This window comes from Aptenodytes patagonicus, chromosome 21 (genome assembly GCF_965638725.1).
Source record: "Aptenodytes patagonicus chromosome 21, bAptPat1.pri.cur, whole genome shotgun sequence".
In the NCBI taxonomy this organism is placed as follows: Eukaryota; Metazoa; Chordata; class Aves; order Sphenisciformes; family Spheniscidae; genus Aptenodytes; species Aptenodytes patagonicus.
Window position 1 is genome coordinate 5,022,698 of NC_134969.1, and position 16,334 is coordinate 5,039,031.

The window sequence follows — 16,334 nt, forward strand, 5'->3', positions numbered from 1 at the left end:
TCAGTGCTACGGGGCGTCTGGAGCATCACACCCCCATATTACCCCAATGGGGGCCAAGGCCGACCGTGGGGTAAGGACAGCTTGTGCCATGCGCCCCTCCCCCCCCCCCCAGGCCCAGGGGGGTCCATGGGCACATTGGGGTGCCGCCAGCGGGGTAGGTGCCGAAGTGCTGTGCCATCACTGTGGGTGCACCCACAATTTGGCGCTCAGCCCCCCCCCCGCCGCTCTGCCCCTTCTCCCTCCACCCCTTTGATTTCCCCCCCCCCACTACATCCATCATTTCCCCTGCAAAAGGAGGAGGAGGAGGAGAAGGAGAGGAGGAGGATGGGGCTGGGGGGGTGTGAAGGCTGCAGGTGTGAGCATCCCTACTCGCAGCCCCCGGCTGCCGCAGGTGTGGGGACGCTGGTGACTCAGAGGAGCCCGGGCCCCGCTGCACCACCACCACCACCGGGGCGGCAAGCGAAGCGCCTCCCGCCTCCCACGATATCCTCCCGGGGCCAGGGTGCGGCGGCGGGGAGGGCAGCAGGCACCCAAAGCCGGCACTGCCTTCACCGCAAGCCCCCCCCTCCCCCCCCACCCCCCCCCGCCCAAAGTGGGGTGCTCCGGCCTGGGATGGTCCGGAGAGGGGAAACTGAGGCACAGGGAAGGGGAGCCCAGCCCAGGTTTCATGGGGGTCGGCAGGTCCCAGGAGGGGTTTTGCTGTTCCGCCCCGGCCCCCCCAAATCCCTCCCTTTCTCAGCCCCCCAAATTCCTCCCCCGGGTCCTGCCACGCTTGCAGGATGTGGCTTTGCCAGGCTGCCTCGTTACACCCAGAGAGACGTTACAACTCATCACACCCCCCCAACCCGCACTGCCCAGCCCCAAATCACACCGTCCCCGGCAAACCCAGAAAACCTGAGGCCCCCCACCCACCCAGCACCCTCAAACCCCCCCAGATCCTCCCCAACAAAACGACACAAGCCCCCAGCCCGGCCATCCGTCCCCACCACCCCCCGGCACGGCCGGGAAAGCCGCGTCCCACGGCATCGTGCGGAACACCCCCCCCCCCCACGGAAAAACACGGGGAGAGGGGAGGGAAGATGCTTTATCTCGGCCCCCATCGGCCCCTAATAAGGCAGCTTTATTTTTAGCGAAGGTGAAAGCCAGAGCAACCAGCTCAAGAGCTTTTTCCACTCACATCTGCATTTGTACAATTTGGGTTTCCTGTCGTGGTTTCGGCGCTTTTCAAACCTGCCTGAATTGTTATTTTGTTCGCTCGGCGAAGAGCCCTGCAGATACCTCCCCCGGTATAAATAACGCGTGAGCATCCCCCATCCCCGTCCCCCCCCCGCGCCCCCGCCACCCCGCTTTCTTGGAATGGGATCCGAGCATCCCCGCAGGATTCGGATGCTGGCGGAGGTTCGGAGCCTGGACCACGTCTTTCCAGCCCTGGACCACGTCTTTCCAGCCTGGATCGTGGCTTTCCAGCCCCAGCGGGGGGAAGCAGCCGCTTTTCAGGCCCTGAGTGGGGAAACTGAGGCAGGGACGGGGTCAGTGCTGGGGTTGGGGGATGGGGAGCCCCAGCTTGGCCCCCCCCCCCCCCCGGGGGTCCTTGGATTGTGCGGCCACGCTGGGTTTAAGCAGGAGGTGAAAAGCGTGTCAGGCAGCAAAGAGGGGGGACAAAGGGGGGGTTGAGGGTTGTGCCCTCCCTCTGCTGGGAACCCACCCCCGTGGGGATGGGCTGAGACCTGCCCAACTCATCCCAGCTGTGCCAGGGGACAGGGCAGCTCAGCCCCTCGGCACAGGCGCTGGGTGGGGGGGGACACCCAGCTGTCCTCCCCCCCCCCCGCCCCGGCAGGGAGCGTGGCCCCTTCCCCGCTTCCTCTGACACAGAGTTTCCATCCGCCCGGGAGCAGGTGCCAGGTGAGGGGCAGTGGGGGGGGGGGGACACGACGAGAAGGGCCCCCCCCCATCGCCTCTCCTCAAGCTGCATCCCTGCAGGACCCCATCCAGGAAAGGGGGGACACGGGGCTTGTCCCCCCTGTTCAGTACGTCCCAGTGCTCCTCCAAACCCATTGGAGCTGTAGGAGCCCCCCCCCCCCCCCCCCGCTGCCCCTCAGTCTCTGGGGGACACAACCCAACACAGCCCCCCCACGTACCCACCGTGGTCCCCCAAACTCCCCCCCCCCCCCCATCACCGCCCACTCCCCCCCCCCCCCCCCAAAATCCAGCCTGACCCAAAGGGTCTGTCCCTATTGCAGGGATGGGTCCTGCTGTGCCCCCCCCTCCCAGCTCTGCCCACCCTATTCCCCCCCCCCAGCACCCTGGGGACAGATCCTGCCTCTCCACACAGGCACAAACAAATACACAGCTCAGACCTGGCTCAACCCCAATAGACATCAGAGAATCCAACGTCACCCCATCCTCCTGGGGACTCCAGCGCTCCTGGCCCCATCCTGCACCCCGAGGGACGAGGGGGGGGGGGAATAAATCCCTGGGGGGTGATGGAGGGAGACGTGGTGGGAGCCAGGGGGGGGGCCAAAGCAGCGGCTGGTGGGTGCGATCCTGGCTGTGCACCCACCCTCGGCGAGTGGGGATGGGGACGCAGGGGCAGGATCCGTCCCCTGGGACACCCCAGCCCTGCCACAGCCCACGTGCCCATCACAGCCGAAATGATAAACCCCGGGGAGATGCAGCTGTCACCTCCCGTCCCCTGGGCAGGCTGCCCGGGCAGCGGGGCAGGGGGAGGCACATCATCCCACGGGACACCTCCCTGCGCGTCCCCATCCTTTAGCCCCTCTCCTGGTCCCATCCCCTGACTCCAGCAGCTGGGGATTTATAAAAAAAAAAAACCCAAAACAGCAACCCGCAAATCTTCAGATCTGGGCACCCCCCAACCCAGCCGTCTCCCCCATGAAACCCCACCGCGGGTGCCCACGACCTCCCGCAGATGAGGAGGATGAGGAGGATGCCGGGGCACGAGGCCGAAGGCCAGCGTCCCTGTCCCCATCCCTGTCCCCGGCTTTCGTTCTTCTTTAACTCCTTCTTCAAAGCCAGGCGGTGCGGCAGCTGCGGGGCCAGGTGCCGGAAGCCGACCTGCGCTCGCTTTCTCTCTGCTTTTATTTATTTTTTTTCGCTCTCCGTTGACCCGGAGAACTTTCACTTTCTAAAAAAAAATGTCCCCGTGTCGTCGTCCCCCCCCCCCCACGGGGGTTGGGGACAAGCCCCACGCTGAGCTCGGCTCGCGCCCTGTGGCATGGGGACATGATGGCACCCAGCTGTGCACCCACCCCTGGAGTTCGAGGGGACATCCAGCACCCAGCTGGGATGCCAGCGCTGGCCAAGGGGGGGTCGGGAGGTTCCCGGCATGTGGCACCTGTGGCACCCAGGGGCTCCCCCGAGCCCTGTCACACCCCCCACATCCCCCCCCGAAAGTTGCATCTTGGTTCTCCACTTTCACTTACCCTTGACAACGTTTTTGGGGGGGGTTCAGCTTTATTTTCATTTCTTGCCAGCCTTTCCGCTGTAAATCCACCAAGCGCAGCCCCCAAATCTGCCTGTGCAAGAAGGGTGCTGGGGACACCGAGGCGGGACCCCCCTGCCCTGGGAGGGGGACACCACAACACCCCCCAAAACATCCCCTGGCAGGATGGTTTCCAGCCACAAACCCTCCCTGGGGACACCGAGGTGTCCCCAGCTGGACCCAGCCCAGGCTCTCGGGTGCTGGGTGGGTGCGCGGGGCCCATGGGGGTGATCTTGGGACCCCCACCCAGGAGGGTACCCCGAGCCAAAGGGGCCGGGACCCCTTGGGGAGCCAGGGCAGGAGGAGGAAGGACCGGTGAGCCGCACAGATATCCTCGTCACCTGGGGTTGGGGGGGTGCAGGGGCTCTGGGTGCCTGAGCAGAGGGGTCGCTCCCCCCCGAAGGGGCACAGAGGGTTTAGGAGGGGGCAGGGTTTGGTGTTGAGCCTGGGGGGCTTTGCTGGGAAAACGGGGGGGAGGGGGGGGGGAGCAGCTGGGCTTCCTGCCCCCGTGTCCCTATCCCTCTACCCCTGCAAAACCCAGTCTGCCCAGGACAAGGTGGGGACACGGCCGCTGGGACCCCCCCCGCCCATGAGAAGTGGGGGGGATGGAGACTGCCTGCTGCTGGGGGGGGGGGACGATGACCTCCAAGGACGGGGACCCTGCAGACATCACAGGGGTGACACAACCCCGTGCTCAGCCAACCCGCCCACTCCAGCCACCTCCATCACCACCCGTGTGTGCCGTGTGTGTGTGTGTCCCCCGACACCCCCCGCGGCTGCTCCCCCTCTTCACCCCCCCAGCACATACCTGGGGCCAGTTCGGCTCTTAAGTGGGCTCATGGGAGCCCGTACAGGACACACAGCACCCCCATCACGGGGTCTGCCCGTCATCGCCGTCACTGCAGCGCCGGGGCGAGGGGACATCGGAGGAACGTGCTCCCCAGATCCCTTCTGCCCAGGCCAGGGGTGCAGGTCTGGGGACTCGGGAGACAGGAGGGATGCGGCCCAGGGACGGGCGACACGAGGGGGCCCAGGGCATCCCCCAAAGGCAGGAGGGCAGGCAGCGAGCCTGCCCCCGCAGAGTGTCCCCCCCCAGCACGACGTGTGTACCGACGTGTGCTGTGGGTACCTGTGTGTGCTGCACGCCCCTGTGCGTGCACCCATGTGTGAGCTGGGTATGTATGTCCACGTGCATGCGTGTACACGTATGTGTACATGAGCTGTGTAGCCCTGTGCACGCATGTACATGTATGTGAGCTGTGTGTCCCTGTGCACGCGCGTATGTGTGTGTGCTGCACGCCCTGTGCGTGCACGTATGTGTATGTGTGAGCTGTGTGTCCCTGTGCATGTGTGTACGTGTCCCTGTGTGTGCTGCACGCCCCTGTGTGTGCATGTGTATGTGTGAGCTGTATGTCCCTGTGCATGCATGTACGTGTGTGCTGCACGCCCCTGTGCATGCGTGTACACGTATGTGTACATGAGCTGTGTAACCCTGTGCACGCATGTACATGTATGTGAGCTCTGTGTCCCTGTGCATGCGTGTACGTATACGTGTGTTGTGCTGCACGCCCCTGTGTGTGCACGTGTGTGTATGTGTGAGCTGTGTGTCCCTGTGCATGTGTGTACGTGTCCCTGTGTGTGCTGCACGCCCCTGTGTGTGCACGTGTGTGTATGTGTGAGCTGCGTGTCCCTGTGCACGTGTGTACGTGTCCCTGTGTGTGCTGCACGCCCCTGTGCGTGCACGTGTGTGTATGTGTGAGCTGTATGTCCCTGTGCATGTGTGTACGTGTACGTGTGTGTGCTGCACGCCCCTTGCGTGCACGTGTGTGTATGTGTGAGCTGTATGTCCCTGTGCATGTGTGTACGTGTACGTGTGTGTGCTGCACGCCCCTGTGCGTGCACGTGTGTGTATGTGTGAGCTGCGTGTCCCTGTGCACGTGTGTACGTGTCCCTGTGTGTGCTGCACGCCCCTGTGCGTGCACGTGTGTGTATGTGTGAGCTGCGTGTCCCTGTGCACGTGTGTACGTGTCCCTGTGTGTGCTGCACGCCCCTGTGCGTGCACGTGTGTGTATGTGTGAGCTGCGTGTCCCTGTGCACGCGTGTACGTGTCCCTGTGTGTGCTGCACGCCCCTGTGCGTGCACGTGTGTGTATGTGTGAGCTGTGTGTCCCTGTGCACGTGTGTACGTGTCCCTGTGTGTGCTGCACGCCCCTGTGCCTGCACACGCACGTGCCCTCTGTCCCTGCGTGACACCCGTACCCGTACAGGCCGTACGTGCCCTGTTTCGCCTTGCGCACGCATGTACCGTATGTACCGTACGTACCGTATGTACCGTATAGGCGCGCACTGTGCCCGCCGCCGCCGCCGCCGCCCCTGGCGGGCGGAGCGGGCGCAGCCCGGCACTGCCCCCTGGCGGGAGAGCGCGGGGCTGCAGCCCCCGCCCGCCGGCGGCCCCGGGGACCGCAACAGCCCCACGGACACGGCCCCCCGGACGGCAACAGCCCCACGGACCCTGACACCTCCCCCCCCCCCCCCCCGCCCAGACCACCAGCCCTTCACGCTCCAGCAGCCCCCCAGACCACCAGGCCCCCCCCCCCAAGGACCAGCCCCCGTTGCCCCCCCCAGCCCCCAACCCCCCCACGCTGGGGCAGAGCCATGGGCACAGCCACCCCCCGGGCAGGGCCCACGGGGTCCCTCCCCATCCCAGCAAGCCCCCCCCCCAGCCCAAAGAGCCCCCAGGCCCCCCAGCTGCACCCATAGGACTGGACAGGACAAGGTGGGGGCACATGGCTTTAATCCCCGCCGGGGCGATGGGAGCGTGGGAGCTGCGGCGTGTGGGGGCTGGCCGTGACGTGTGGGGCTGGCTGCGACGCGTGGGGCTGGCTGCTGTGCCCACCCTGCCTGCAATGCCAGGGACATGGGGACAAGCCAGGGGACGCGAGGTGGCCCCTCGGGGTGTGATGGGGCAGGTGACACCGGCGCCCTTCAGGCCACAGGAGCCCCGGGGCACCTTGTGCAGGTACTGCTGGTGGTGGTCCTCGGTGTAGTAGAAGTCACCGGCCGGCTCGATGGCAGTAGTGATGTCCCCCCGCCGCTGCTCCCTCAGCTCCTAGGACAGTCCCATGGCGGTGGGGGGGAGCCTGGATGGAGCCCCCCCCATCCCACTGCCCCACGGCATGGCATAGCCAGGGCAGGGGTTTGCCCCACAACCCCGGGGCTGGGGAAGGTGGACAGGGGGGTCCCGGTGTCCCCAGGGGGGTCCCGGTGTCCCCCCCTACCTGCTGGTATGCCGCCCTGCTGCGGAGGGCAGCTGCCTGCTGCTGGGGGCCCAGCGTGTAGATGACGGAACGGTACTGGGTGCCCAGGTCCTCCTGCTGCCGCATGCCTGGGGGGCAGCACCCGGGGGGGGGGGGGTTACAGGGCACCCCCTGGCCCCACTGGGCATCTCACCCATGGAAGGTGAGATGGAGAAACTGAGGCACGGGGGGGGGGGTGGTACAGCTGCAGAGCTGGCTGCGGGGGGTCCTGCTAAAGGGGTCGGTGAGGGAAGTCTCTGCGAGCCCCCCCGCACCCAGCACCAAGGATGGACATGCCAAGGACCCCCTGCTGGGGCCAGTTTGGGGTTAAGCCCCCCCAGACCAGGGCTCCGCGGCCGCCCCAGGGCTGCAGCAGGACCCGTGGCCACTGCCCGGCCCCGGCGGCTCGTCCCGACCTTGTGTGGGGTCGTGGTTCTCCCAGAAGACTTTGAGAAGCTCCTCGTAGCTGATCTTCTGGGGGTCGAAGATGACCCTCACCACCTCGGCGTGCCCCCTCAGCCCTGTGGCGAGAGCCAAACCTTCAGCGCTACCAGGGGCAGCCCTCACCATGGCCTCCTGCCCCCCAACCTCCCGCTGCCCCCCGGGATGGGGGGACCATCGGCCGATGCACCCTCCCGCTGGGAGCCGAGATCTGGCAAATTCGTGAAACTTGTGCAAAGCAGGAACGTTGGCAGGGCTGGAGGGAGGGAGCTGGATACGGAGGGGCTGCAGCACCCGCTCACCCCCAGGACCCCCGGACCCCCTGCCCCGGGTGCCTGGTGGGATGGGATGCCCAAGCTCCCCCCTGCACTGGGATAAATCCTCGGCTGGAGACAGCAGCCGGGATAATATTTCCTGCAGATGGCTAATCCTCCGCAAAATGTCTCCCAGATAAGCCGGGCAGCCGTCTGTCCGGGCTGGGGGACAAGGGGGGGGTCAGCATCCAACGATGGCCGAAAGCATCCCCCAGAGCCCAGGCCAGGGCGAGGCAGGGGCTGTGGGACACCCTGTGATGCTGGATGGGGACATCGCCCACCGTGGGGGTGGGGGACGTTGGGGGGGGGTCCCCATCACAGCATGGGAGGAGAGAAGTCCATCGTTACCTGTGTGCACTTCTTCATGGGTGGGGTTGGGGGGTGAAGCCTCCCGCGTAGCCCACCTGGGTGGAGAAGACCCCCGGCATCTTCCAGAAGAGCCGCTCCGCTCCCCAGAAGCACCCCATGCCTGCGGGGGGACAGGCGGGGAGCGGGCAGCTGGTTGCCCTCACTCAGGGGAGGGGTGAGCTGGGCTGGGGGGCCCTGGGGGCAGCCCATGCTGCCGGGACCCCCCTTCCCTGGCACAGGGGAACCACTCACCGAAAATCGCCGTCTGCATCTCCGCTGGGAACGGCGGGAGCGTGGGGTTCCCGTTGACGGCGTGGGTGGCTGCAGGGGGGGACGTGGGGTCAGCCCGTCCTGAACTGCAGCCATCTCTACCCCGTGTCCCCCTCCAAAAGCAGGCACTGACCCTGTCCCCGTCCCCTCCAGCTCCTCGGCCCGCCTGGCCTCTGCCTGTGTCTCTCATGGCCACCCTGACCCTAACCCGGCCCCTGTGGGGGGTCCTGGGGCTGTCACCTTCCCTCGGGGATGCTCTGGTACCCCGTGCCCTGCCTGGCGCTGCCCCCCTGCGGGGATGTCCCCCTGCCCCAGGGATGCATTGGCCGGGGGGGAACCTGCCCGGGGCTGGGGAGGCTGGGGGGGGGGGGTAGCAAGGGGGGGCTGTGGGCATCCCTCCCCTCCCCCAGGCTGCCGTCTCCTAGCAACCCTGCCGGTTGCCATGGCGAACATGTCCCCCCATCTCCATCCCACCTCAGATGAGGGGCCCGCTGCGGGTGTGCGGGGGGGGTCCCACTGCCTCCCTTGGCCCCCGGGGGGGGAAGGATGCCCCCCCGGGCACTGGCCTCCCACGCCAGCACGGGGCGTCCCAGGGGAGTTTATGGAGGACAATGCCAGGGCTGGCACCGGCCACCCAGATGTGCCCCCCCCCCCCGCCCCCCAGCAGCAAAGGGAAGCTGAGACCTGGCCGCTTGTGACACTTGTGGAGCACGAACAACCTCCGCGCTCCTCACCCTCCTCCTTCTGGGCTCCCAAACCCTCTGTGTGTCCCCCCCAAGTTCCCTGCGAGGATGGTCCCCGTGAGCAAACCAGGGGGGTACAGCATTCCTGGGGGAGGGCAGAGGAGCCTGTGCCCCCCCCCCCCCCCAGTACCCCCAGACACGTCTGGGTGTGGCGAAGGGTGGGCCACTGGGCTCAAAACACCCCAAGTCAGCCCCGGTGATGGGGCCACGCAGCACCCTGCCCTGGACCTCTCCCTGCCACCCTCGCTCCGGGGACAGGACCACCGCCATCCCCCAGCACCGACGTCCCCGGACAAGGTGGTGTGTGTGTGGGGGGCCTCAGCAGAGTGCCACCCCACTCCCTGTCCCCAAGGAGCCCCCCGCCACCCCCAGCCCAGCCCAATGCCCGTGCTGGTACCTGCCACCGGCAGCCTCTGGGCTCTGCCCGGCAGAGCCTCGGCGGGGCTGGGGAGCACCCCGGCACCCGGCATGGCCCCCGCAGAGACAGGACGTCCCGCCGAGCCTCGCTGCCCTTGCGGACCGGGAGGAGGGAGCTGCGGGTGCTGTGACGGGCACTGGGGACACTGGAACACTGGGGAGGGAGAAGGGTGCAAGGGGCCGGAGAGGCAGAGCCCGGCCCCAGGAGCGGGATCACCGTGGGGGGCACGGGAGGGGACGTCCCGCTTTGTCACAGAGACACGGGGACAGGGTGCTCAGCCCCAGGGGGAAAATCCCCCCCGCGGGACCCCCGGGGCAGTGGGGGGGTGTTAGCGTGTGTCCCGGGGGGCAGGATGGGGCCAGGGCGATGAACCCCGACCGGGGTGGCGAGGGGCGGCCGGGACGGCGGGGGGGTGATCCCGCGGGACGAGCAAGAGTCCCGGCGTGTCCGGCCACCCCCGTCAATCGTTAACGCGCACGAGGCCGGCGGTGCCCAAGGTCGCTCCGGGATGGATCCAGCCCCCCGCCTTCACCCCATGGCTGAGCCCCACCAAAGCCTCCCACAGCAGTGGGGGGCTCCGGACCCCACAGCCGTGCCGGTCCCCGGGCAGCACCCGCTACCTTGAGGCTGAGGGGGTGGTGGGGTGGGGGGTGAGGGGGGTCCCGACCCCTCGTCTCCACCCGGGGATGCCCCGGGGCTCATCAGGGTAGGGCAGGGCCTGATCCAGACCCCCCGGGAGGGCCACGCTGCCTGCAGGCAGCACCGCATCCGAATCCATCGCCACTTTGGGGTGTCCGTGAGGACATCCCCCATCCACTCACCTGCCTGCGCGAGGAACTGTCCCAAACCCGCTGGGTTTAACCCCAACCCGAGCCTATGCCGAAAAGCAGACACCCCCCGCCCCCCCACCCCCCCCCCCCCCATAACCACCGATTCGCCGGGAACCGCCCAGCCGTGACCCGGGCAGGTGACATCCCGACGCGCGGTCCCTGCGGACCCTCGGTAGAGCCCTCGGCCCCGCTAGATCCTCCCCCTCCCCTTCCCTCCCTCCCCTCCCCTCCCACCCCACCTCTCCGGCCTGGCCCCGAGCAGGGGACAAGGGGTGAGCCCGGGGGGGTGGGGGGGGGGGAAGCGGGGGGACACACAGGGACACCGTGTCCGTCTTCGAGCCCACCCAGAGCCCCCGCATCAGTAAGTGCCGGGATTTTCCCGGGGGTCCCGCCGCACCCCCCCCCCCCCCCCCCAGGCTGGCGGGTGCCGGGGCCGAGCAGGGAAGGGTTAACCCCACCCGCACACCCGCACACGCGGGGACACACACACACTCCCCCCCCCGCCCCCCCCAGCCCGGCGGTGGCCTCATTCTGCCCGGGAGGTGACAACGCCGGCGGCCTGTCCCCAACCGCTGCCATCACCCGGGCTCTTGCCTGCGGGTGCCCTTCATCCTCCTCCTCCTCCTCCTGCCGGGAGCCCCGCGGGCACCGAGGTAACGGCGCGGGGGGGGACGACACAGACACACACGACACGGTGCTGCCCGGCACGACCCTCGGGGGGTCCGGGCGGGGGGGGGACACACGACACAGACACGGGGAGGGGGGGGGGGAGAGCCCGGGCGGCGCAGTGCGGCTGCTCCCGGTGGGATGCGGGATGCGCTGGGAAGGGGTTGGGGGTGCCGTGTGTGTCCCCCCCTCCCCGAGAACCCGGGGGGGGAGAAGGGGGGGGCATGAGGGCAAGGAATCCCCCCCCCCCCCCGGGAACGGCCCCGGCACCCCACTAAGAAAACACCCCCCCCAAATTTCCCCCCCCCACCTGGGAATATTTGCACAGAAAAAATCCCCCCCCCCCAAAAAAAAATCACGGGTGGAAAGTGGCGTTTGGTGGGGTGCACTTGGGATGGCCCCAGGGGACGCGGGGGGACACAGGATGAACCCCCCCCCCATCGCTCCAGCCCGGCTCCATCCAGGGCCCCAGCAGGGAGCGGGGGTTACCTGTGCCGAGTTTGTGGGGCCTCGACTGGCCTTTACCTGCTGCTCTTTGGGACCGAGTCCTGGCCTGGGGGGGGGGGGGGGGGGGGGGGGGGAGGCCAGGCTGCAGGATGGGAATTTGAGGCAATTTTCAGCCATTTTGACTCTTTTGATGCTAAATGCCTTGTAGAAACAGAGCAGATGAAGTTTTATTGGGTTTTACCCCCCCCAAACCCCTCTAGGACCAGCGATCCAAAAACCACTCGAATGCGCCCAAATTCACCTCGCTCCAGCTGATATTCTGGGACCTCCCTGGCCCCCTGCAACCAAGCAGCCCCCAGCCCCCCCAAATTCCCTCTCAGACTGATCTGCTGGGGAGTTTAAGCCGGTAGGAAGAGGCCCCCCCCGGGTTTCCATGGCTCTGAGGGTGGGGATGGCTTGACGAAAGCCGGGGGAGGCGAGGACAGCCGGGGAGGGGCGGGGGGGGGGGGGGAATTTGTTTTTTATCTCATTCAAAAATAGCTGCCCTGGCGCTGGGGGCCGGACCCTGCGCAGAGGGGTCAGGCAGCCACCTCCCAGCCAGGCCTGAAGGATGCGGGATGGGGCCGGATCCAGGGGTGCATCTGTATCGCAGCCCCCCCCCCCCCCCCCCCCCCCGCCCCATCTCACCCCAGCCCCACGGCCACGTGCTATGGGGCAGAGAGGGTCTCTGGGGAGAGTCTACGCAGAGAAGAAGGATCATATAGGGCTCCTACGGTAACCCTACAGAGATCGAGTCTGCGGGGTGGTACGGATGCATCTGGGCTTCTGTGGGGACAAGGGATGGGGGCAGCCCCCGTCCCCGAATCTGCTGGGACTCATACCCCCAGTGCCAGCATGGGGCGGGGGGGGGGGGGGGGGGGGGACAGCTTGGTCCCAGCACAGGGGGGTGATGAGGGTTTGGAGATAGAACAGGGACCCCGGGACCCCACCACCACACGCCCCCGGCCATCGGCCCCAGCGTTTCGTGTTCACCGCGGACCTTGATTTAATGTCACACAATTAAGGCACGCGGTGAATGCCAAAGGGGGGGCCAGCCTGGGCTGGGGGCCGCGCTCGCCAAAGGAGAAGCGGGGAGATGCCAAAAAGCCTGAGCAGCAGCACCCCATCCGCCAACGGGCCGGTAAGGGAACGCGCTACGGGAACCCCCAGGGAGGAACAGGGCTGAGGGGGTCCTGCACCCCCTAACCTCCTGCCCCCTCCCAGACCCCGCCAGCCTCCCCCTCTCCCCCCGACTCTCTGCAGCCCCATTTGCACTCCCACCCCCCAACCCCACCAGCTGCCCCCAACACAGTCCAGTCCCACCCGAGACCATCAGGGCAGACCAGGGCCCCTAAGCAGTGCCCCCCCCCCCCCCCCCCCCCAGCTTCACCAAGGACAGGAGAGGGGATGCAAGCCCAGGGCACCCCCAAATCTCCCCCCCAACCCACAGAGCCCCAGCCACGGACCCTTCCCATATTTTCCCTCTCCAGGAGTGGGTGCTGCTGCCTTCAGAGGGGGGTGGGATGGGGGAACACAGACAGAGGACATTTTGGAGGAAGGGAGCAGCCAAAAGCCCTTAACGAGCCTTCGTTAGCAGGGGAAAAGGAGAACGAGGAGAGACCCGGCTGCACGAACACCCTTCTCCCGGCGAGTCAGGAGCAGTCGGGAGGCATCGGCCCCTGTCCCACCACCCAGCCCCTCCGCACCCAGCACCGCCGGCTTCGCAGCCGGCTGCTCCCCGCAGCTCCCGGCCGATGGGGAAAGAGACACGGCGACAGCTCCGGGGTTTTTTTCAGCCAAACTTTGCCCAGATGCTTTTGCAGCCCCAGCCTTCCCCGAGCCGCTGTTTCTCCGGCATTTCCAGCCGCCTCTGGCATACACCCACCGACCTCGAGCCAAAGCCCGGAGCGGCCGCTCGTGCCCCGTGTTCCCAGGGACCACATTTCGGATGGAGGTTTCACCCACTGCGGTCCTCGGTGCCGGAGAAGGGCTGGATAAATCGCTCCTGCGAGGGAGAGCATCGCTGACCTGCCCCATCTCAGCCGGCCTTTCCTGCCGCTCCAGGTTTATCTGTGTTTGTCCCAGCGAGTTGCTTTTTGGGCTCTCAGGGCTACAGCTCCCCGAGGATTAATCCAGGAACCCGCTCATCACCAAAGGCTGCAGCAGAGCTGACGTCTGCTCCCTCCGAGGATGCTTTTTGCTGCTTTCCCTGCACGGAGCACAAGGAAGCTCTGCTTTTCCCCAGGTCCTGCTTTCCCTGCCGAGAAATTCGCCCAGGACCAGTGTCTCATCACTGTAGATTTGCCGCTGTCGGTGTCCCCACTGTCTCCCAAGGCTTGCGGCTGCCAGCGTCCCTGCAGCCAGGCCGGCTTGGTGCTGAGCCCTGCGTCTCTCCTGGGACCCACTCGCAGCCTCGGCAGCACAAAGCCACGTTTGCTGCATCCTCATCCTCCCGTCGTCCCTGTGCACCCCAACCGCCCCGTCCCTCCCAGGAGCCCCTGTGGCACCCCCTGCCCTCCGGAAAGCAGCGAAGGCGACGGAGACGCCGAGCCCCCGGACAGATGTCCTCGCAGGCAACGCGCTTCTTTCTCATCCCAGATCTTTGCATTCCCATCCTGAAACTCAGGGAGGGCAGGACCGGGCATCGCGCTCCTTCCCCTCCCGGCCACCAAAACAAAGCCTGGATGAAGGAGCCAACAGTGGCCGTTAAACACCCTGCAAGCCCCCAAAAGAGGGTCCGGCTGGGGGACGGACTGTGTCTTGCTGCTTGGCTCCCCACCGGACAGCCCCTGGGGTGGGAGGTGACCCGCGGGGCCAGGGCTGTCCCGGGGCAGCCGGGAGGGGAAGGGGCTGGTTCGTCAATAAAGGGTCTCATCTGTAAATGCACGCAGCCCGGCTGCTGCGTTGCGGGGGGGACGCGCCATCCCCCAAGCCGGCTCTGGGAACGACGCTAACTCCTCTGGGCTCTCAGCACCCCTGCACCCTGCTCATCTCCAGTGGCCCGAGGACACGGGTGCTCCCCCTGTGTGCATGGGTGTGGTGGATTGGAAGCAGGGCTGAGCCCATCACACCCCTGGGCTGGTCTCTCCCCCCTCCCAAGGGACCCACCGGGTACCCCTTGGGCATCAGAAGAGCTGCAGGTCCCCCAGGAGCCGCACACAACGGGGGCTGTCACAGCACCCAGCCCTGCAGAGCCTCCACGGCCTCGTGGAGGGGTCCCTGCACCCCCCAGGCTCCAGCCCCTGCTCTGCCAGTGGGGGTGCAGCACTCACCCTCCTCCGGGGGAAGGAGCCAGGCTCCAGCCCAGCCGCACATTTGGCATCGCCCAAGCGGGAGCTGGATGCTCAGACCCCCCCCACACACCTTCCCCTCGTCCCCCCGGGATGCTGGGCAGGGCAGAGATTTCGGGGTCCCTGCAGGACCGCATTCGGTGACTCGAGGCCACGGAGGGAGGGCTGCAGCGATGGCACCAGGCTCCTCCATACCGCTCGCAGCCCCTGCCCCAGCCCGGAGCCATCAAAAATGCTTCTTTTAAAAGTCTCTTGTCCTTTTCCCTGCAAGCACCGCTGCCTCCCAGGCCTCGCAACGCTCTGCAGCCCCAAAACGGCTCAGAGAGGCATCGCACAGGGGTGCGGAGCCGTGCACAGCGGTGCACAACCCCGCACGGCGGTACATGAGCATGCACAACCCCGCACGGCGGTGCAGGGGAACAGGCAGGGGAGCCCTCCCGCGGTGATCCCCAGCCCCGCTCCCACCCTCGCACCCGGCTGCTAATGGGCCCGGCCAGCCGCTGCACCGGAGGGACGCCCGCACCGCCGTGCCGCTGCACCGGAGGGACGCCCGCACCGCCGTGCCGCTGCACCGGAGGGACGCCCGCACCGCCGTGCCGCTGCACCCTCCCAGGCGCCGCTGCTTGCACCGACCGCAGGGCTTTTTACCTTTGCCTTTCAGATTTCAAGCCTTTACGTCTCACGTTCTCCAGCTTTTTTTCCCCCTCATCACATGGAGAGCTGGGAATTTCCTTTTTCCCAGCAAACAAAGCAGGAGCAGAGCTGCGGACGATGCCGACAGCGAGAGCAGCACTGGGTGCTCAGCCACAGCACGGGAAAGCTAAGCTGCCCCCCCCCCCCCCGCCTGGATTCTGCTGCCTCCAGGGCTCAGCTGAGCCGCGCTTCCTTCCACGGGGTCGGGGTGTTTGCAAACAGTTTGGAAAACCCCAAATCGGTCCCTGCACGGACCCGTTGTGCAAAGGCCAAGCCCGGGTTCACGCAGCTTCGGGAACTGCAGCAGCAAAGGGGCTTTGCTTTCGACGGTACCCGGTGAGCGCAGCCCCCTGGCTCGCGCCCGTCCTCCGCTTCCCAGCCACCTCCGTCCTAAAGCACCCCGGCCCCTTCCCCCAGCTAGCGAGGGCGTTTGGGCAGGGGGAATTCACCTGCCTCTAAGCAGGGGAGAGCAGCACATCAGCAGGTAAAAACCAGACGGGGATCCCTTTCCCCAGGGAACCGTGCAAATATTTTGCCCCCCCCCTTTTTTTTTTTGCGAAGAAATAGCAATAATAAATACCTTTTTGCTCTTACCTGTGCCACGCTCACGGGGCGACGGCATTGCATGCTGTTGGGGTCTTCGGTTATCATTACGGGTGGATATTTTTTTTGCCCCGAAGCCTGCCGCGGCTGGCTGAAAGCGAAGCCTCCTCAGACGCACCGGAAAGTTCCCATTTTTGTCCCAGTTTAGACCAGAGCAGGACCAGGTCCAGACTGAAACTGTTCCCTGCTAGTCCCGCCCTCCAAGCATCCTCGGTCGGGTCGGCAGAAGCACCTACCTCCAAGTCACGCATCAAATATCCACTTTTTTCCCCAACATCCGAGCTACCCCTTTTTTCCCCAGGACTATTTCTACTCTCCCCGACGTTCACTTTGCCTCTTCCTTTAAAAAAAACCAAACCCAACCCTCCTAATATTTAACATCAGGCCCCGTTTTGGTGTTACCCTTTCCGTTCCGCTCCGGAAGCTCCACAGGTC

The 16,334-nt window shown here is 66.5% G+C and overlaps 1 protein-coding gene across 1 annotated transcript; it reads right to left on the reverse strand.

The window, feature by feature from the left end:
* Positions 1 to 4,373: 4,373 nt before the first annotated feature.
* Positions 4,374 to 9,440, reverse strand: LOC143169890 (peptide methionine sulfoxide reductase MsrA-like). The gene is given in 8 exon segments (XM_076357674.1): positions 4,374 to 4,453; positions 6,256 to 6,610; positions 6,780 to 6,886; positions 7,214 to 7,318; positions 7,901 to 7,931; positions 7,933 to 8,021; positions 8,153 to 8,221; positions 9,311 to 9,440. Coding segments are annotated over 8 exon segments (909 nt in total). The 5' UTR covers positions 9,384 to 9,440.
* Between the last annotated feature and the right edge of the window lie 6,894 nt (positions 9,441 to 16,334).